Source organism: Parus major, chromosome Z, assembly GCF_001522545.3.
Source record: "Parus major isolate Abel chromosome Z, Parus_major1.1, whole genome shotgun sequence".
In the NCBI taxonomy this organism is placed as follows: domain Eukaryota; kingdom Metazoa; phylum Chordata; class Aves; order Passeriformes; family Paridae; genus Parus; species Parus major.
The window spans coordinates 26,874,874-26,896,298 of record NC_031799.1 but is presented as its reverse complement, the minus strand read 5'-3'; the positions used below and the strand labels follow the sequence as shown (position 1 = coordinate 26,896,298).

At 40.1% G+C, this 21,425-nt stretch overlaps 1 protein-coding gene and 1 long non-coding RNA gene across 5 annotated transcripts in view; one reads left to right on the top strand and one right to left on the bottom strand.

Moving 5' to 3' along the window:
* The first annotated feature begins 59 nt into the window (after positions 1-59).
* LOC107216085 lies at positions 60-21,332 on the top strand. 4 transcript variants are annotated; one of them, XR_004500417.1, is made up of 6 exons: positions 60-533; positions 1,373-1,568; positions 2,707-2,737; positions 2,886-5,846; positions 6,891-7,193; positions 19,901-21,332. It is a non-coding gene; the product is annotated as an uncharacterized LOC107216085 (long non-coding RNA). The 4 variants fall into 4 exon arrangements; XR_004500416.1 differs by lacking the exon at positions 19,901-21,332 and adding an exon at positions 8,816-12,121 and having other exon boundaries at positions 6,970-7,193; XR_004500415.1 differs by lacking the exon at positions 19,901-21,332 and adding an exon at positions 8,816-12,121.
* RCL1 (RNA terminal phosphate cyclase like 1) overlaps positions 17,223-21,425 on the bottom strand; it is a 34,260-nt gene continuing 30,057 nt past the window's right edge. The window contains exon 9 of the mRNA XM_015652610.2: positions 17,223-17,560. Within this exon, the coding sequence (XP_015508096.1) occupies positions 17,410-17,560 (151 nt within the window). The 3' untranslated portion in view covers positions 17,223-17,409. The remainder of the gene's footprint in view (positions 17,561-21,425) is intronic.

Below are 21,425 nucleotides of genomic sequence, written 5' to 3'. Positions count from 1 at the left end.
GCCGCTCACGTCATCGCGCGGCTGCGGGCGGGGCGGGCCCCGCCGCGCTCCCCCGGCGAGGCGCGGCCGCTCCGAGCGGGGCCGGCCGTGCCGGGCGGGGCGGGCTGTCCCTCGGCCCGCAGGGACACCGTGCGGCCGCAGGGCAGCCTTCTCGTCGCAGAATCACTGCATGAGTTGGAAAGGGCAAGGGGGCACACATGGGTCGTCGAGCCCAGCTTTTGGCCCTACACTGTAGCACCCCCGAGAGTCACGTATGTGTCTGAGAGCGTGATCGAAACTCATCTGGAGTTCTGTCAGGCTCCGTCGGCACTAGAGAGGGCACCAGGGTTTTGTCAGAGCGAGAAGCGGAACCGCTGCCGAGGAGGCGAGTGCTGCTCTTTGCCCCGCTGCTTGCTCGGCAGCCGGTGTGGGCAGCAAGGGCTGCTTGTCTCCCGCCAGCCTCCGTCTGTAGGAGCCCGCTGAGGAGAAAGCTGGACCGCGCTGAGGCGAAGGACATCGGGTGTGAGGGACAGATCTGGCCTTGTTCAGCCATGGTAAACAAGCAGTGCGTCTTTGCTGCGGTCTGGCTGCACAGTAGCGAGTGGGTTAGCTGGGCCAAAGAAAAAATGGTTTTTAAGCAAAGTGTGTGTGTGTGTGTGTGGTCTGTGTGTGTCTGTTTCTCTGTGTGTGTGTGTGTGTGTGTGTGTGTGTGTGTGAGCGCTAGTTCTGTCCCACCTCCTGAGATTTATTGCACAGTTCTAACTTCTGAAACGCACACTTTTCTGTCACTTCCTGTGTGATGAGTTTGTTCCTTGTCTTCTTGTCCGTGCAACGTAAACATGCTTCACCTGAAAGCTCAGGAACTGGGCTGTCTGTTAGATAAAGGGAAAACATAAGTGGGGACAGGGAAGAACTAAAAAGCTGTATAGAAGTTTGATGGATGATGACTCTCAGACTGCTAACAGGCTCATGCTTTCATGACATTCATGCTTTCAAAGCAGGCTATTACATGTCAGCTAGCAATTTGGTAGTGTCAAAATGTAATTCTTTAAGAACAATCTTACTTTGTCATGTCACTGTCATTTCTATGATGTGATGCATGGTTTTTTGCTCTATACAGAAGAGAAGAGTATGCCCATCTGCTATAATATCATCTCACAGTCTCATGTCCTGTAAGATTGTCTCACAAAATCTAGGCCATTTCAGATCTGAAATTATATCAGTGGGTGCATTGCTTTGTTTTTGTTGAATGTGCAGTGTAAATACCTAGTGATTTTGAAATAAAGTCAAATACAGCATATTTTCTTCTTTAATGTCTAGTTCTTCATCTCAAAGAAAGTTTCTGCAGTATTGCATCTTCTAATAATTTGCTTTTCATGATGTCTCTTCTCAGTTTGCAGTGTGGGAAACTCACGCAAACATGCTGTGGTGACGCTGGAAACTTCTTCCAAGCAGAGAAAGGAAAGAAACTCCAAAATAAAAATATTCTGATGCCTCCCAAACATAATTACCTAATATGCCACTGATACCCAGACCACTCAAAAGATAAGGAGAGTAGTGTACTGCATTAGTTGTGCTCACTGCATAACGTAAGACTCATCAAGATTTCTGTTGACAGAACCCTGCAAATGCAAAGAATTGGACTGAAATAAATGACAAATCCTAATGTTGTTAAGTGTTTTGTCAGGGTCAAGCTGTAGCTGGACCTGCAGAATTTGTCAGCCTCTGGAATGATAAAGATACCATCATTTGCTTAAATTTTAAAAGTGCAATCTGTGTTAGGACTCCAAACATTACCGCTTATCTAATGATACCTTGCATTCTTGTTTATCTTCTAATTACACATGTTTTAGTGTAATGTAGCGAGAAACAGCATTGTCCTATGAAATACCATTTTTCATTAGTCTGTTCAGCATTGTTCATTACTTTCATCAGAGTTCTTGCTACTACATCACTTTTCAACAAATCCTTTAAAAGGCATCTGCACTCAAAACCTGTGAACATTTCAGATTTGCATCTAACTACCATTTAAGCACCCCCCTTCCCTTTTTCTTGCTAAACGATCTTACAGTGACCATACATTTGCATGTTAATATGATTGGACACAAATTTGAACCTGTGGCAGGGAGTTGAAGTACCGTTTATCTCTGTGCTGTTCACACATTTTATTTTGCATATTCACACTGTGTGAATACTGTCATGTGTAGGGTGTACTGACACAGGCATAACCACAGAATCCAAAAACATGGATTCTATTGCTAAACAATAAACTTAATAAACATATTCCCAAACAATGGACAAAAATACCACTAATTATATAGAAAACATTATTTCTAGAGGTGGCGTAGCAGCTTCAAATTCATTTTGCTTTTCAAAGCAAATTACAAACTTGCCATCTGTGTACAAGGCTTAGTTTAACTTATTTGATTACTGTGTTCCAAATTCTGAGATTAGAGTGCTGGCCAGGAAATAGACTTTGTTTCATTTTCATGTTAAAAAAGCTGAAAATTACAGAATAGTTCTGTAGTAGTTCCTTCAAAAATTCTCATAGTTGTCCTTTGATTTATCATTTTCAGTTGAAATTAAAATCAAAACATATTCTCATGTTCAGAAATAGGGAGTTATTTGCAAAACCTTTGCAAATTACAACTCTAAGGAAGTTACTTATTTTAGTCAAATCTATGAAGTCAGACTGAATGTGTTTCACTTTTCTTTCTACCTTGGTAGATGTTTTAGGACGTGAAATTCATACTATTTGGTAAGTACACATGTCATAACGTTTTTTCTTCTTTTCTGTGTGTAGTAGGCCCTGCCTTGGAGAAAAATATATTTTGGTTTAAAAGCCATGCTTTCTCTTCAAATGTATGGCACAAAGAATGGTCTTAATAGTCTTTCATTTTTTATAGTCATTCTCTGAAACCTATTTCCTGAAGTTATATGAGTGATTACCTCCATCCTGGAGGAGAATGAATGGAAGAAAAAGCACCTGTAAATACAGGTTTGTGTATGACTCCTGCTTGCAAAAGGACGCTTCTAATTCATCCCCTTTGGGAAAATATAGCTTAGGAAAAGAAATCATCTCTTGGCTTTGAGGGCCCCAACAGCAAACACAAGATTGTCCCCTTCCAGACATCCATTTTATACCTGTTCCTCTGACAGACAGTAAAAAGTACCTAAAAGTACCATTTGTAATGCATTTCTGCAAAGATGGCTTTTGGACCATGTACATAAGAATGCAAAAGGTACAAAAGGTACTTCTCCAGACACTAAACTGTACCCTCATTGCTGCTTCTGATGGAAGATGCACTTCTTTGTCGGTTCCTTCTCCAACAGCCCACTGTGTTCTTGATCTTGATCTTGTGCATCACACAACAATCCCATAGGAAAAAAAATTTAAAAACCCAAATAAACATGGAAAAAGCCCTACAAGAACAGGCATTAGTTTAATTGTTGAGCAAGTAAAAAGCACTCAGAGACTGCAGTGACTAATGCAGAACAGTGACTTCTATAAACCAGAGGGATGGAATCGAGTAATGTTCCCTGTGTGTCCAAAACTGCCCTGTTTCCTTTCCCAGAAGTTTCCAGGAGCTGGATAATTCATTTTCCAACAGCTCTCTGGGATCCCCTCCAAATGATACAAGGAGAAGACAGACAAACCTGCTTTGTAGCCTACAGTGATTAGGAATAGTGTTTTGCCTGACAGATTGTTTGCTTGTATGAGGGATGGGTGTGCCAGATGTCCAGTGGTGGCATTAAATCTTGATTAAAAATTATTGCATTACACAGAATACAATATTGCTGTATTTCTTACCAATATTGGTAGCATATGCACAAGTAAACCACATGTAGTGCATGAGATTTTCATCTGCACCTTTCAAATTTAATTGTTCCAGTTTTGTGGATTTCAATAGTTTCTGATAGGTTTTCTGCAAATAAAGATTAAATTATTTGCTTATTTACTGTTTAATAAAGCTAATTGCTTCATGTGAATAGTAAGCACTGATCTCCATACTGCGAGTGGCTCTATTAAATGATGCAATCCTTTGAACACTGTCATCCATGTGGCTCAGCGCAGGTTGATGTGGATCTGATATGGAAATGGAGCAAATTCATTTCTTGCCAAGTTAGTTGAGTCACAATGGAGCAGCAGCATGGGATTTCCTTTTAAGGAACATGTGCCTTTCTCTTATTAGAGGATAAAACCTAGCATGCAGCCAACGGTTTTGTAGCTGGAAAAAGCAGGCAGGCAAGTAAGCACAAGCAATTGGTTTAACTGTAGAACTTCATAATAAATTTTTGAAATGCAGTCCACTGATGGGAAATGGCTTGGTATAAATGATATCACAGGGAACCACAGATTTACTGTCACTCTGTGACTTTTTTGCTTACTAAACATTTAGGTATACTAGTACCCCACAGTGAGGAAAAGGGTCAGTAAGTCTGAATTTCTACTCAAAATCTGCTAACAGAATGAAATAGAATAAAATTAATAACATTGCAACCTGAGGCTGAATGGCAACCTTCAAGCATAGACACAGACGACTCAGATTTGCAGGATTTGCTAGTGGCTCTGCTGTCAAAAGTCCTAGTGATTGCAGTACAGATGCTTCAGGAGTACCTCACTACACCAGGTCTCCATCAAGTAACAGTTTGTTTCCTAATCAACTTTTACTTGCATTCTGTTTTGCTTTGTTTTCCCTTTCATCTTCAAAGCAGGATATCTTCTGTGCTTAACTGTTATCTAAATACAATAACTTACAAATTTGTCTTGGGTTTGCATGGCTAGGTTTTGGTAGTGGGGGAGCTACTGTCTTCTGTCAGAACGTGCTGGAAGCTTCCTGCATGTCTGGTAGAGGCAGTTCAGACGTCTTCGAGACAGACATGCTGCTGGTCAGGGCTGAGCCAATCAGAAATGGCTGTAACTCCTTTTGATAACATATTTAAGACAGAGTTATTGGGCAGATGTAATTGCAGCCAGAGAAGAGCAGAGTGAGAATATGTAAGAGGAACAGCTCAGCAAACAGCAAGGTAATTGAAGAAGGGGAGGGACGTGGTGCTCGAGGAGCTCGTGGAGCTGGGATTCTCCTGAAGCCCATGGTGCAGGCCATGCTGAGGCAGCTGTGCTCATGCAGCCTGTAGTGGACCACATGGATGCAGAGATCCCCCTGCAGCAAGTGAAGGAGACCCACACCAGAGCTGATGGATGCCCAAAAGAGGCTGTGACCCAGTGGGAGGCCTGTGCTGGAGCAGGTCCTGAAAGGGACCTACAGACTCAGAGAAAGTGCACACTGGGGCAGGTTTCCTGGTAGGACCTGTGACCCTCATGTGAGATCTCATGCTGGAGCAGGCTGTGCCTGATGGATGGCACCCGTGGAAGAGTGACACACATTGTAGCAGTTTAATGGAGAACTATTATTTTCTGTGAGATGAGCTCACACTGGAGAAATTAGTAGGGAACTGTCTCCTGTGGGAGGCACTCCACCCAAGAAAAGGGAAAGACTTCTCTCTCTGAGCACGGGGAGAAAAAGCATGATGAACTGACCATAACCTCCATTCCCATTCTACCTTCACCACTGCAGGAGGAAGTAGAGCTAGGAAGGAGGAGAAATGGAAGAAAGTGTTTTTAAAATTTGTTTTACTTCTCATTATCCTGAAGATTTTCTTGGTAATAAATTCAACTAATGACCAAATTCAGTCTGTTTTTCCTGAGATGATAATTGGTTTGTAACCTCTCACTGACTTTATCTCAAATTGTGACGCTTTCACTTTCTTTTCTCTCCCATGTCCAGTTGTGAAGAAGAGCATTACAGCAGCTTTGGTGGATACCTGGTATCCAGCCAGGATCAACCCTCCACTGAATTCAAAAGGTTTTTGGTTCTATTGTTATACAAATTGTATTCACATTCATAATAAAGATCAATTAAAGTGCCTTCCCGGATCTATCTATAACTAGGAAAATAACTTATGACAAAGAAATTGTCTTTGAAAACCCCGTGGGCATAGGAAAGTCCTATGATTTCCCTATGATTGAAAGATTGAAAACCTCTCAAAAGATTTTGGACAGACCAGGGTCCATTTTTTCCTTTGAAAAATCAAAGCAAAATCACCTCAGTCTTTCTTACCTTAGTCAAAAATGGGAAACAGCCTGCTTCCCTCACATACACAAACTAGTATTTCTCTATTAATTCTTGAAGTTTCCAGATATTTGAAAGGACTCAGAAACTGACCAGAAGTGCTCTAAAGCATTATGAGTTTCCAGTCCAGCTCATGTGAATACCTTCTCCAGGACTTCATTGTGTACAGTAGTCATGGATGCATAATGACCTGGCATCAATTTGTGTAATTGTTGATTGTTCTTTGAATAGTGTTTTCACATGTGTACATATATTAGAGTTTTTTCTTATGTCTCAAGACATGAATGGAGATTTAGATGATGACACCCGTTATAGATTTTTAAAATTAATATTTCTGGAAGCTAATTCTGTACTGATAAATAATATCTCATTTTAAATGCAATAGACTGCATCTCTCTAAATATTCTTTTACCATGCACTATTATGGAAGGTTAACCTTCCTGAGCTTTGGCAGCAGTTGTCTATCTGTGAAAGCCAGGAAGCCTCAAAAGTTAATGTTTATGTAAATTCATTTCCATCAGTAGTGTTTCATCCTGTTGAGTTTGGGTTTGTTTTTTGTTTGTTATTTTATCTGTTGTGTAATTTAATCTGCTTTAGTGTAGCAGGATGTGAGTGTGATACAGCTAAATACTAAAAGGATGAAAGACAACACAATGGGGTAACAAAAATCTTGTTAAGGCCAACTGTTGAAGTTTTTGAATTTCCTCATTTGAGAGCTCAATCTTCATTGTATTTTTAATTCTTTTTTTTTTTTTTCCCATTATGAAACACATTTAGGATACAATTACTAAGCTACTTGGATGCAATACAGAAATCAATGTAATGAGACTGAACCAAGTGTATCTTGATCCCGCAGATTTTCCTGTCTACTTTACTTACATCAATCACCAGAGGCCTTAATGAGGGTTCTTAAGTTTAGCATGAAGAAGAGAAGGCTTCAGGGAGAAGTCTTCAGGGGGACTTTATAGAAGCCTTCCAGTTTTAGCAATCTTCTTGTAAAGGACTCTTCTGGGAAGACCGGAGAGAGACTTTTTACATGGGCATGTAGAGACAGGATGAAATGGCTGTAAACTTAAGAAGGTAAGTTTAAATTAGATATTAAGAAGAAATCCTTTACCATGAGAATACTGAGGTGCTGGAACAGGTTTCCCAAAGAAGCTGCAGATGGTCCACCCCTGGAAGGGTTCAAAGTTGGATGGGACTCTGAGCAGCCTATTATAGTGAAAGATGTCCCTACCTATGACAGGGGCGTTAGAGCTAGATGAATTTTTATGTATCTTCAAACACAAACCATTTGATTATTCTACAAGAGCAAGAAACTTTAATATACACACACAAATATACAAACAAGAAACTTATATGAACTGATTTTAGAAGTCTCTAAACTGCTTACAGTAAAATCAAAATGAAAAATATGTTTGTAGTTAATTTTTTCACATGGCATTTTCATCTTAATATTTCACAATGAAGCAGAGACAATGAATTACACTTTTGTTTCAGTTTTACTTCTGATGAATAGTATGCAGTAGCAGCAAGTTGTGCTTTGATTCTCAATCCTGGAAAAGGATGAACAGAGTTTAAAATCATATACCTATTCTAATCAGTCTGAAATACAATTATAAAAATATGCAGTCTTCTGATTCTTCAAATGTGCTAAGTAATTGTTGCTCAATGTGCACACTGGCAAATCTGTAACATTAAAGTATTTTATGCTAAAAATAAATTATTAGCTATCTTTAGCATAGCTGTTTTGCTTTGAATCTTTTGGCCAATTTCAGTTAAAACTAGCAGGAGTATAGGGTTTTCACAAAGAAGTAAATTCCTAGTCTGGATTCAGTAAGATACCCTGCAATGGACTTCTGCAAACCAGCTAAGAGACAATTCTAAGAGAGAGGCCTGTCCCACACACCACCACTTCGGTAACACAGCTTTCATTAATTAATTGTGGGATCAGACTCTACATAACTTAACTAGTGATTTTCATTATACTATTGCTTTGTAGTTACATTAGTATAAACAACATCAAACCCATGCCAAATCTCTCTTTCCTTTAACTCCCTTATTTTTGAATTCCAGTCAGATCAGTTAAAGATCTTTCTTTATACTTAAAACAATAAATCAAATTCAGTGCTTTTAATTTTCTATATTAAAAAAAGCACCCAGCAACTATTAAATTTGAAAACATTGATTTCTTGTTCCACTCTTTATAGTGTGATGGAAATAAACTACATTTTGGAGCTCTCCAGGAGAGCATTTCAGTATCTAGAAATAGCTTCCACTAACCCCGTTTCTTGGAGGAGGAAGATTTTTAGATAAGCAATTCCAGTAAGTATTCCCTGACACTGAGGCACACATACAAAATAAAGCATAAAAGCTCTCCCTAGGGCAAAGAATACGTATTACTTGCCATTAAGCTTCCCAAAGCTTAGGTTATAAAAGATTTCGTCAAGGTAGTTGTACCTCAGGCAGAAACAGGAGTTAACTTGATCTTTCCAGGGAGCAGCTTCAGAGTGTGTCATTTCACTTTCATGTGAAGGACCAAAGCAATTAGATGTGTTCATCTAATTGCTTCAAAGAGCAGAACTAATTCTCACCCACTGAAATTAAGGAAAATGAAAGAAAGCTAGTTTTCACTCAATGCTGAGCAAAATTTCATGTGGTTTTCACTCAATGCTGAGCAATGTTGAATCTGGCATTCCCAGGACCAGAGAAGCCGCAAGAGTGCCCTGCAGGCCTGGCACTGCCTTCAACACAGCTAGACCTATGGAGGAAACCCAGTCCTCTGAGATTAGTCACAGGTGTCCAACCCTCCTGGTTTTGAATGTCTTCTATTCTCCTTCCCCTGCTGCTACGGAACTGAGTCAGCCATAGACGGAAGGCCTTGAGCTACCGAAAAACCCAGACAGATATTTTTGATTACCAGAAATTGTGACAACAGGAGACAGTTTGTGCTTAAGAGATGCTGCAGCAGGCAACAGAAATAAATATTCTACTGATCTGTGGAGTGGTTACCATTCAGTAAGTGGCAGAGGAAGCAAATTGAAAACATTGCAATGGGGACAGCTTTTACTTGGAACTGCAACTGTTCTGCTTACCCTCAAAACTGAAACTAACAAGACTCACATAGAGCTGTTTGAGTTTAATATTTGGCTAGCAGCTGCAGTTACACCAGAAAAAGTGGATTGTCATGAGATACAACTACTGAACTACTATGCATAGCATCTGTGTTTCTTGATTTGTTGTATGAGCTAGTGCTGCAAAAATATGCTGGCAAGCATATTGCTTTTTTTTTTTTTTTAATTCCCTAGGAAATGCTAGTGGGCTAAAGAACAATATTTAAAAAAAGCTTTAAACATTTTAAATATAAAAAGATAATTGAAACACAGGCACAGTTACATTCATTTTTTCAATTGTGTGCTTCTATATCTTTGTGACTTTTATTCCCCATGTTGCTTCATTGAAAAGCAAGAAGCTAAAAAATGGTATCTAGTCCTCAAAGCTCTGTCTTTTAAGCTAACCTTGTCTTTTGCTAGAGATAGTCTTTGCAGTAGCAATGGTAGACACCTCACATGATGAAATATCATAAGGGTTTTTGGTTTGGTAAATGGGAAGTTAATGACAGAAACCAACACAGTATTGATAAGCAAACACAACATTAGGTTGGCTTCCTTAACAAAGATCCTAAAAGAATAAAGCCTTTCAATTTCGTAAGACTGGAGCTTTATATCAAAATTTTATCTTGTGCAATTCAGAGACTTAGGACTTTATAAGAATGTGTCCATTTAGTAGCATAATATTCCACTAGTTTTAAAGCAGCCCATACATGTTAGTGCCAGTCAGCAAGAAAGTTTTATTTTGAGTGTTAGACTTAGTTTCCTTTCTTGTTCCACTTTAAAATTCAAATTATTCAGCCAGAAGACCATTATTTTTCAAGACGGCAAGCCTTCAAGGAGACCTCTGAGATGGAAAACATGAGGACAATGCTTTGTTTCCACAGCAGGAACTCGTAGAGCAGATTTAGTTAGAAGAAATCCAGTCTGTCTCTTCACTCTTCCATTTCAGAAACCCTGGATGAAAACCCCTGTAGTAGGGCAGATCTGCCCCTGTAGAGGCAGACCAGTGACCAGTGGGAAAAAGAGAGGAAGCTGTCTGGGTGAGTGGCCAGGGGGACAGCCTGCAAAGGATTCTGTGTACATACAGGGAAGATCTGAGAAGTGAAATGATGCAGCAACTCCAAGCCCCACTACAGTATGGTAGGGACTGTTCTGCCACCTTGTACAACAGAGCAAAGACCGTAGATCTAACATGAGGAGTGAGAAGAGATCAATGGAGAAAGGGATCTACTGCAATGGAAAGCTTTCTCAAGTAAAACTGGCAGAATTTAGTCTCTAGATGTAGATGAAATAAACCAAACAAATTCTGTAAAAAAAATCAAAAGAAAGAACCTAAATTTAATCAAAACAAACAAACAAACAAACAAACAAACAAACAAACCCCCACCATTTTCAAAGCAAAACCAGCATTTTTAAAAGAGCAAAAATAAGCCAGGGAGATTCAGGCTTGTAGAGCCCAAAGGAGCTTATAGCCATCATAAAGTGAGGCAAATGTTTGCACAGACCTGATGTTCTAAGAATCTTGATATTTTCTAGTCCAGCTCCCTGTGGGATACAAATGAGTCACTTCATTCTTCCCTGCCACTGGCACAACAGCAGTTCTCCAAAACACAGACTTTGGAACAGAGGATAAAAATGCATGAAGCAAGAATTACATTACATGTGATGCAAACAATGTACCTTTTTGTATTTATATGCCTGACTTGGAAATAACAATTCAAATAGTATATTAATTAGTGGCATTGTTATTGTCTGGGGAAGGCATAAGGCAGAAGCAATCAGTGAGAGACTACACTGTAATCTGGAAAGCTGTGAAAAGAGAAGTTTCAGACAAGTTCCTTCATAGCAGCTTTTCTTTGAAAGTGATTCACTGAAGAAAATTCCATGAACATAAATATGATGAAGTTTTCACTCCATGTGTCGGTCAGGCAAGTGACAATTTGGTAATTTCTTGTATTTTCCTTAAAATGTCTCAATAGCTAATCAACAATTTATGACAAAAATTGCTCTTTTCTGTGCAAACTTGTGAGACTGAGAAGGGAAAAGAAGGGTAATAGGATTCTGCAATATCTTTTTCCTTGGCTGTTAGTTATCCTCTTTTTGCTTCTAACTGTAAATTTCAAGTTTTAAAAAAAATCTCCTAACGATGCTTATTTAACTCGGCTAACTGAAACAGATGTTCATTCTTTATTTCAACTTTAACCTAAAATTAAGAAAACATCCAGCCTCTGGTGGTACAGCTTTAGACTAGCCCCCTTCACCTTCTTGTTGTGTAAGAAACAGTTAAGAAGCCTGTGCCTTGTCTAATAGCCTGTTCTTTTAAGATGCTCTACATAGCATGGAAAAAGCCAGAGCTTTCAAAACAGCTCTTCACTTTTAATTCTTATATCATTGCTTAGAAAAGTCTAGAGAAAGATCTTGACACTGTTTCAAGGCAAAACTTGTTGCTGGCATTAACAGTGAAGGATGAAGAAATAGTATGTTCACTAACAACCTGATAAACACATTTCCAAAAGAAACAGAAATAGCATTTCCTAGTCTGTCTTATTTAGCCCTGATTAACTGTGGATGTGTCCTTTGAAAATCTATTATGTAGATTACTTATGTCCCAAAAATCAAGTGAAAATAGTGGATAATAAACTTGTGGCATGGATTATTAAGTAGATTTTTACAGTCAATGCTCAGAAACATTCTGCAGTAGAAATTCTTTCCCAGTCACATTCTTAATGTTTAGATGTGTCTCTAAATACAAATACTTTTATGAATCTCTCAGAAAGCCTTACATTTTCAGGTACTTTCTGAATGTGTGTACACAAACAAACCAGTATGGCTGGGTTTTTCTTCTCTTTTTTTCTCACTTCCATGATGTTAAAAAATAAAAAGTAAATAAACTCATGCATATTTTGATCTAGATGTATCTTGCAGATGTTTAGTGCATTACACAGAATCAAAACTGTATTTCCAGACACACAAAGAAAATTGTTTGTCCTGATTGTGCTGAGGGATGACCATTCAGAAGTCTTAACTTACAAAATACATCCACATTCATTAAAAGTTAAGAAAATATATCTACATTTAAAAAAAAAAGTTGCTAGAGCAATTTTTTCCTTATCCTTGGAGACAGTTTAGGATTGATAAAATATTTAAGTAACTTTCAGGGAGCAAGGTGGCAGCAGGTTAAAAATGTAGTGAGAAGGGGTAAGGCATTTGTTCTTAAATGTAACTTCTGAGGCATCCACCCTCATGGGTGTCCTCCTGAGCCCGTTGCGTTTTGTAAAATGGGATGTGTCATTGACATGTAGTGATGATCACTGGAATCAAGCTCTTAATCCTACTAGCTCGTCCACAGTTAAGCCCCAGATAGCTCACATGGATCAGTCTCCACAAGGCCCTGCAGATTTTCACCATGGGCTCACTGTTGAAGGAGTACTCATGTTTGCTGTGTGAGCAGCATAGTGGAGACTGCCAGGGAAGTATAGCCAAACTGGTACTGAGAAGAGGGAGTGACTGTGGCAGACATATAGCATGAGGACAAACGTGCAGAGACACAGCCTACCTCTGTGTGCTCAGATGCACAGAGCAGTTGATACTTCATTTCCATGGGCACCCAGCCACTTTTAACTCTCATATAAAAAGTTTATTTTGGCCTTTGTTTTCGTATGGCTACACCCTTGATCAACTTTAAACCAGGTTTCCTCTGTGGGTCTCCTTATTTGCTACATACACACACAGAATATTTCTATGCTCTCTAATACACAGTGAATACAGCTCAGGGCACTCTTCTTAGTGCATATACATAATCCTACTGTTCCAGGAAAGAGATTAGCACTAATACCTGACATCTATTGCTACAGATTTACTACAAATCACCCTAATAGTTCTGTCTTGTAACAATGTCACAACTCAATTTATATCTAGTCCAAGTGCTATTTGGACATTGTGATGCTGTGACACACTGCATGACTTACTTCTGTTACTCATCCAGTGCCATCACCACACAGTTCAGCCCACACAATCTTCTCTGCAGGACTTTCTGTCTTTTTACCCCTCTCACTGACAACAGGTTAAAGGAGTTTTTCAGAGCTTGTCAGCGTTGCTCAGAGATCAGGAACAAGGAAGACACGAGATAACCCATCATGAATGCTCTTTTAAGATAGAGCTTACCAAGACCTAAACAGTAACTGCAAAAGATGCTCCTTCCATATTTTTGTTTTTATTATTATACAGTTCTGTGTCTCACTTGGGATCCCTTAGGAGCCAGATTAAATAGAAGTGGACATACATCAGACATACAAAATAAAAGTGTGGAGGTAGCCACACAATATTTTTTTAAAAAAGGAGGGGAGGAAGTAATTAACTCATAGACAAAATCATGCATCTTGAAAACAGGTTATTTTCTTGTCTGTCTTTTTTTTGCCTCTGGTTTCTGTCTCGGGAGTGTGATTGAGAAACAGGCAAGTGAATGTCAGAATTTACAAGCAGAGAATTATGCCTCTGTGGGCTGAAACAAAATCTGTACCACCCATGAGGAAGAAGAAGAGAGAAAGTATCTATGCTCTGGCAGTAACAAAACACCATTTTGAAAACATTACCCAAGACAGCCATGCACTTACTGTTTTGGCCTAGCTAGCTTACCTACTGTGTGCTTCCCCAGACACTTTCTGCACTGGCTTCTAGCCATATGTGTTTGGTAAAGTGCACTGGCTTGGAATGAAACACTTTTGCTTGCAATATAATCTCTTCTACTCCAGAAGCTGTCCTACAGCAAGTTAGCATGAATTTTCTGACTTAACCACAGAACATGCAGCCAAACTACAATCATAGCATCACAGAAGAAAGTTTGACAACAGGTATTACAAAATTGGCAGGAGATGCAAGGTAAAGGTATATTTTACAAATACTTTTCATGTCACCATGACTGCCACTCTAACAGTACTGCACCTGCAGTGCTGCAACCAGCTCTAGGAAACCCAGCATAAGACCTGGACCTCTTGGAGCAGGTCCAGAGGAGGCCCACAGTAAAGATCTGAGGGTTGGAGCACCTCTCCTCCTCATGAGGACAGGCTGAGAGAGTTGGGTTTGTACAGCCTGGAGAAGACTCTGTGGAAACCTTATAGCACCTTTAAGTCAGTACTTCATGGAACCTAAAGGAAGGATGAAAAGGAACTCTTTTAAAAGGCCTGTAGTGACAGAAAAAGTCATGAGGGCTTTATGCTGAAAGAGGGTATGTTTAGATCAGCTATTAGGAAGAAATTCCTTACTGTGAGGGTGGTGAGCTGCTCTAGCAGGTTGCCCAACATAGTTGTAGATGCCCAATCCCTGGAAGTGTTCAAGGCCAGACTGAGTGGGTCTTTGAGCAAACCAGTCAGGGGATGGTGGAGCCAGATGATCTGTAAGGTCTCGTCCAACCAAAACCATTCTGATTCTGTGATCAGAGCTGTTCACCCAAAGGAATTAACTAAATTACTGATGGATTGTTCAAAAAGTACAGGATTATTCATGTACAGCTAATCACTTCAAATTTAAGTTACCTGAGTATTACTCTGCTGTGGATGGACTGAGATGAGAGAGGTGCCTCCTAGTAACTGCAATATTTACCAAAAAGTCTGTGGCTACCAACACTATGAATTTTTTTCACCAAAAATTAATTTCTTCTGTCCAGCTCTAAAATTAACTGTATTACTGCTTGTGTAATCAGACCACCAAAACAGATGTCAATTGCTGTTTTGCCATTAAACACATAGCTTTTATCTGCAGGATTTCCTTCTAATAAATACTTTTCCCAGAATATGAAGGCCAAATAATTTCAAGGAAGTTCTTACCTAAAACCTTCTCTGGAATTGTTAATATTTCTCCAGAGTGACTCTTCTGGAAAAATGTATTAGTTTCATATACCTTTCCTCTTCTCTGTAAAGGAACAAGCAAATTCAGAGTTGCAGCAAGTGTTGTACTGTAGAGCTGTGCAGTTTGCAGCAGGGCTAAGGCCTACCAGTCCAATTTTAACAATGAGGTTAAGTACAAGTAATTGTGTGACATAATTATTGCTGAAGAATCTGCTGCTTGGGCAACTTATGTCTCTATGCCTGGTGCAACTGGAACATTTGGAAAAACTCACAGCTTTATAGTTAAGCTTAAAAATAATAAAACTTTTAATTTTTCAAGTTGTGACAATACTTAAAAATTTTTATTTAAGAAAATATTGGAAATCGGAGCTGTGGCTTTAATTAATCTTTAATTAATGTAAGCTTTATATTTTTATTCCAGTGGCTTTTAATTTTAGTTGATACATTTCACCTTTTGGATCAGTCGTGCCTTGTATTTTGGGTAATTTTAATTCATAAGGTTTCTAGTTTTTTCATTACATAGTGACAGAGGGGAGCAAGGTAAATTCTTTCAGGCCTACATATCTTTTTCTAACTTGAAATGAAAAAATATAGTCATTATTTTATTTCACATCATATTGTTTTATTTAGGATTTCCTTAGCTGCAAGTCAAATTTTTGAAAGCTAGTAAATGATAAGAATGGCTTCACCCTTTCCCTTCCTCCCTCTCTGGCGACTCCCAAAACTGTTTTTCTGATGTATTAGTCCAAGATAGCCATGTATGTTACGACTTCCAGGCTTTTTTTTTTTTTTCTCCAGTTGTTGTTGGTTTTGGTTTAACGGGAAATAAAACCTTATTTAGGAAAAAAAATTACTTTATTTTTTCAAATCACATGTGACACATTGCAACAAGAATGAAGTACAGTAAAAAAATTACTCATATGGCTGCAAAAGTTAACAAAACACTAAGTAAATACCGAACTTTTGTCAAAGTCCTTTTTGGGTCCAATATAGATTCTTCATACTACAGACATAATACCCACTACAGTGGCATCAGATACAGTTTGTAAAACCATTTTAACACAGTCAGTAGTATCTGCTCTCTCTATATACCAGCTTTTGACATAGTTTTATTTTTCTCCAGACTCATGAAGTATAGTCTGAAGTCAAATAAAAATTTCTTCCCTTGTGTCAGGAGTTCAGCATTAACTTCAACAGGTTTGCCTGGAATCTACCAGGTGCCTTTTGTGGCTAAGTATTTTCAACCTGGTAGAAACTTCTTTGCATCTGTCAATCCAAACACACAGTCCATAAAGCATTATTGGCACTTTAAAAAGGGAGCAGATGCACAAAGTATGATGGTGGAACTGAATACATTTTTCTTTCTCAAAGCCTACAGCTATTTTTGCTACCACTCACAACTAATTGTGAACCATGTGTATAGCTTGCCAAACAAATCTAAAATGAATATTTGTGGTAAGTCAAAAGCTGCCATGGAAGTCTCTCCTCCCATGTCCATCTTTGAAAAAGAGGCTAAAACTATTCAGTGTAGGCTGTCATCTCTTTTGCAGTATTCTAACATTAGGAAAAATAAAAGACAGATACTTTATTCTTGCCATGACACTGCAACCCAGAGATGAGCTCAGCTGGTCAAAGCATGGTGCTAATAATGCCAAGGTCATGGGTTTCATCCCTGTATAGGCCATTGACTTAAGAGCTGAACTGAGTGATCCTTCTGGGTCTTTCCAACTCAGACTATTCTGTGATTCTGTGAATTTAGTAAACGTAAACAGGTGAGGAGCATCTGACAAATTCTACACACATGCAATGTATAAACAAAGAATTTACTTTAATTTTCATGCCAGTATCATCTCTGCAATTATCTAAAGAAACTAATATTTCCATTGTGATAATTTGTTTTGTTATGCAAAGCTTGTTTTGGTCAATTTTGTTTTCCCTCTCTATCTAAACCTTTCAGAAAAAACTGAGTGAAATCAGTAAATACATAAAACCAGAGCACTCACCTCATTAAGGCTTGAGACCACAGTGACATGAGGCACTTTTCAGTGTCCTATTCAGTGGAATACAGTGCAAAGAGTCCCAAGTCAGCTGAGACTCCAGAGAGCCACTCTAAGCACAGAAGACTGGCATTGCATTTATAAATAGCACAGATCTAAATAGTCTAATGTCAGCTTTATTGTTTACATGCAGTGAGCTTGGATACCCCCACCTGGAATCATCACAGGTCTCCCTGTGCCAGAGTACACAGTACTCAGGTACAGACAGACAGTACACAGACAGGTAGGTTTTATTAGATCTTGGCAGCATTTTCTGTCTTTCACAAAGTCTGTAGATGTTTTTTTATCTTATAGTTTTACTGAGGTTGCAAAATCCAATGCCAACACATGTCATTAAGACTTTCTCCCCGCCTGTGTGTTCTTCCTCAGTGGTCTTGGTTTCAATTTTAAACATGATCTGGAAGAAGCTTCTGAGGTGTCGCAGAAACTCAATTCTGAATGAGAGAAAATAATACAGTTTAAGAAACAAAACAGAAAGACCAATAGCATTATGTGCTAACACAGATTCCAGCAATGAGTATGGTGACTGAAATATGAAATATTGTTTAGTACAGAGAAACAGGGCTACAAGTGCCAAACACTGTTCTCACTTTTGTTGTAGAATTAGCTAGTGACCCCTACTGAAACCTCTGCACACTCTGTATAAGCAGAAAGAGGAATGGTATGGTAATACAGCAAGACAAAATTGTGAGGGAAGAAGAAAGGAGAGAAATGTTGCCAGGCAAGTAATTTACTCCTGATGCTGACTCTTCATCAGGGCTATATGAACCACATACCAGCCTGTGATTCTCCTTTCCCTTGCCCAATGTTTAAAGCAGAAATAAAATATAAACAGGGATAGTCAAAAGACTGGATACAGACTTTAAGAGAGATCCCAAAGTATGTGTTTGATTTCTGACTGATTAATGACTTCTCCACTTCTCAGTTAAATGTTTCATTATTAATTAGAATTCATTAGAATTACATCCAGACTCAGAATTCTTCCTGTTTTCCCATTTTCAGAAAAACAAAAAAATTCCTTTCATCATTTCAGACAGAAATGCAAGAAGAAACTAAACAATAACATTGATCCTAAAAAAAACACAGACTGAAGGGTAACACAAAAAACTATAAACAAATAAAAAAAAAAAAACAAAACATCCAAGAAAACACTTTTAATGGCTTCTCCGAAAGAGGGAACATGCAATTGCACCAGAAGTCTACCAAAAAAAATTTGTAATTGCTCCTGGTGGAAGTTTGGATTCTTCCAGTCATGGCCATAAGCAGCTCTGCAGTCTTGAGCTAAGACTGAATTTCCTCCAGCAATTGGCATATGCTTTTCACAGTTTAAAGAAAGGGAATGTGGACATCCTGTTCACACATGGGCTTGTCTGCTCTACATGCTGAAAGCATAATTGCAAGCTAATCACACATACATCATTACAACAAATCAAGAGTAAGTACCCACAAAATGGGAAGAAGGAGACCAAAAGCCTAAGACTGTCCCCACTGGGACATCATGAGGCCTCTGAAAGCCTCTTGGCAGCTCCTATTCACAGAAATTGTGAAGGAGTACAAGGAAAATTGCAGGAGCAAAATTGCTTTATACACTTCAGATGGGCACGCTGCTACTCCTGCACTCAGATATATGCACAGGAGAGGAGGAAAATGGCAGGAACTGGAAAAAGAGAGGCTACTTTACCCATACTGGTGTGTGCTTGGGATGATCTTATCTCTGAGGCAACCTGCTAAATACCTCTCCAGGGTGAATGTGGGAACATTGCTCCCAGTGCTATGTATACTTTCTCCTGCACCTTCCTCAACTGATAACTTGCCTCAGCACAGACACCAGCTCTCTCATCTCTCAGATGGACTAACAGTTGAAAGGAAGAACTGAGAAGCACCTTTTTTTCCATGCCTCCCCAGCTGCAAGGTTTCTGATTGCAGCTATAGTAGGCAAATTGGGCATATGCTGCCACAAATGGTCCAGTAAAGCTGACAGTCAACAAGATCTGTATCAACCTTCTCCTTGGCTGAGTCCTCTCACAGGCTCTGGCAGTGTGACAAGAAAGCAGCCAAGCCCAAAACAGCAGGAGTAGCATGCTTAACTGCAAGGAGGGCACAGAATAAACTGTAAAAATGCCAGAGGCTATGTGGAGGCCAGAGACTCAGGGAAAAATCCTAAAAAGTGATCAGGAAACTCTGCAACATGTTGGTGGGATCAGTTGAGTCCATACCTCTCTTTGCACATAGGTGGGCAACCCTGCATCTCTGCCTCTTCTCCCTTTTAAATAAAGGCAGAGTGAGAAAAATATCAGCCCTCATGTACATGAGAAAGGCTCGCTGGAGTGCAAGCAAGGGGCAGGCTGCCTTGGGACATCAAGGGAGAATGTAGAAGCAGCAAAAGGCCAGCTTTGTCTTGTAGCAGTGGAAGCACAAATGGTGTGAGCCCTGAAAATAGAAGAGAAAGAGGCGGGAAGGTAGGGGTATGTGAGAGAAAGCAAGCTTGTAATAGCTCTGAGGTTGGTCTGGGTCACGGGTGGGCACCTCCAGTAAGAGTCCAGGCTGCACCAACCACACAGGCACAGGCTGGAGGACTGAGGGAGGGGGTGAAAGGTACAGAGAAGGTTTATTTTGCTGAAAATTTACACTGTGTGTTCAGGCAAGAACAAGGCAGCAACTGAACAGAACTATTCCTTAGGTGCAGGGACAACTATGTGAGCCACACAGGAGGCCTTACAGCCAACAACAAGAGTAAAAGGCCTGTTTATCTAAGTGCTGTCTTTTCCCCAAAGCCTGCTAAGAATTACCAAAAAGTACACAAGAACTTCACTTATGGGGCAAACCAAACAACTGACAGACCAGTGTGAGAGAAGACCTGTGCACCAGCAGCGCATTCTTGGTTCAGCTGCCCTGGGGCCTGCGCAGGGCTTTGCCTGGTAGTACTGGCAGCCCCAGGACTGCTCTCCTGAGTCCTGCCAGAGACCTTCTGTGGTAGTTTGGCATTTAGAAAAACAAAGTGAAAAACACCAACTGAAGTGATTTATCTGAGAGAGGCTGCTGGGAGCTTCTTCTCTGTTTGAGATCAGGCCAGTAGCCGGGCAGTTCTCAGAATTGACAGCATTTTTAACCACTGAAAAGTGAGATCACCTTTGTGAATACCACCTTTTAAAAAGCCTGGGAACCGCTTATCCCTTTCTTTCTGGCCTTCAAAGGTATTGGCACTCTAGTGTGGCTGGCCCTGCTCTCCCATGGCCTCTGCGGCCCGGTGCAGGCTGGGCAGCAGCTCCTGGGCAGGGGACGGAGGCTGTGGGGCTTTCCCCCGGCCCCAGGCTGGGCCAGGCTCTGCTGCAGCCCCTCACAGGAAACCCTCCAGGTCCCATTCCAGTGGGGTGGCTGAAGCCCTTCCCAGGGAGCCCCCAGCCCTAGGCTGGGCCAGGCTGGGCCTGGCCAGGCTGCTGACATCTCGCCGATATTTCCCCCCATGGCCCGCACAGAGAGCTTCAGGCCAAGGACCATTTGCTCTGGGCTAAAGAGGCATCAAAGCAGTTTGAAATCCAACACCATGAATACCTGGCCAAGGCTTGGGCCAGATTCAACCCTTTCACTACACAGATGAGACCTACAGACTTTAATCTCCTCTCCAGAGATAGGAAAGTGGGAGTGATTGACACGTAAAAGACAACATGAAACATCAAGTCAGTAAGAGAAAGTGTCAAGCCTCAGATGGAAGGAGAATGAGGAGATGCTTTAATTATCTGAAATACTCTTTTGGTCGTGCCATGGAGATAGACAATAATGTTCTGAAAAACTCCTTTAATTAATGAATGAGTATTGGGGGGATAAAGAATTCAAACTGTAGATCTGAGCAGAGGTATCCATCGATGAAGCTAAGCAGATGGTGGAATAACTGTGATCCCATGAGATGCTTGAACAGAGAGAAAGAGAAGTGAGAGCCAATGAAGACCCTTTGCCCCAAGGGAGAGAGGAAGAAAAACCTCTGTTCCCAGAGATGATCACAGAGACAGGTGAAAAGAACCTTTGCCTTTGAATAACTCAGAATAATACCCCTTGACTTCATGGCCCATGAACACACACACCTCTAAGTGTACTGAAAATGGGAGGAAGGCATGATGGCAGAGTTTTTTTCCCAGGAGGCTACCAATCATAGAAATGAAAAGCCATGAAGAAACTGTTTTCTTGTGGAGAACTCTCCATGGAATGACAAGAGGAAACTCCTCTCCCTGCAGAGACTGATGAAAAAGACTATTGTATAGTTGGTTCTGCTTTAACATCCCAGGTTTTGTCTCTACGGTATCA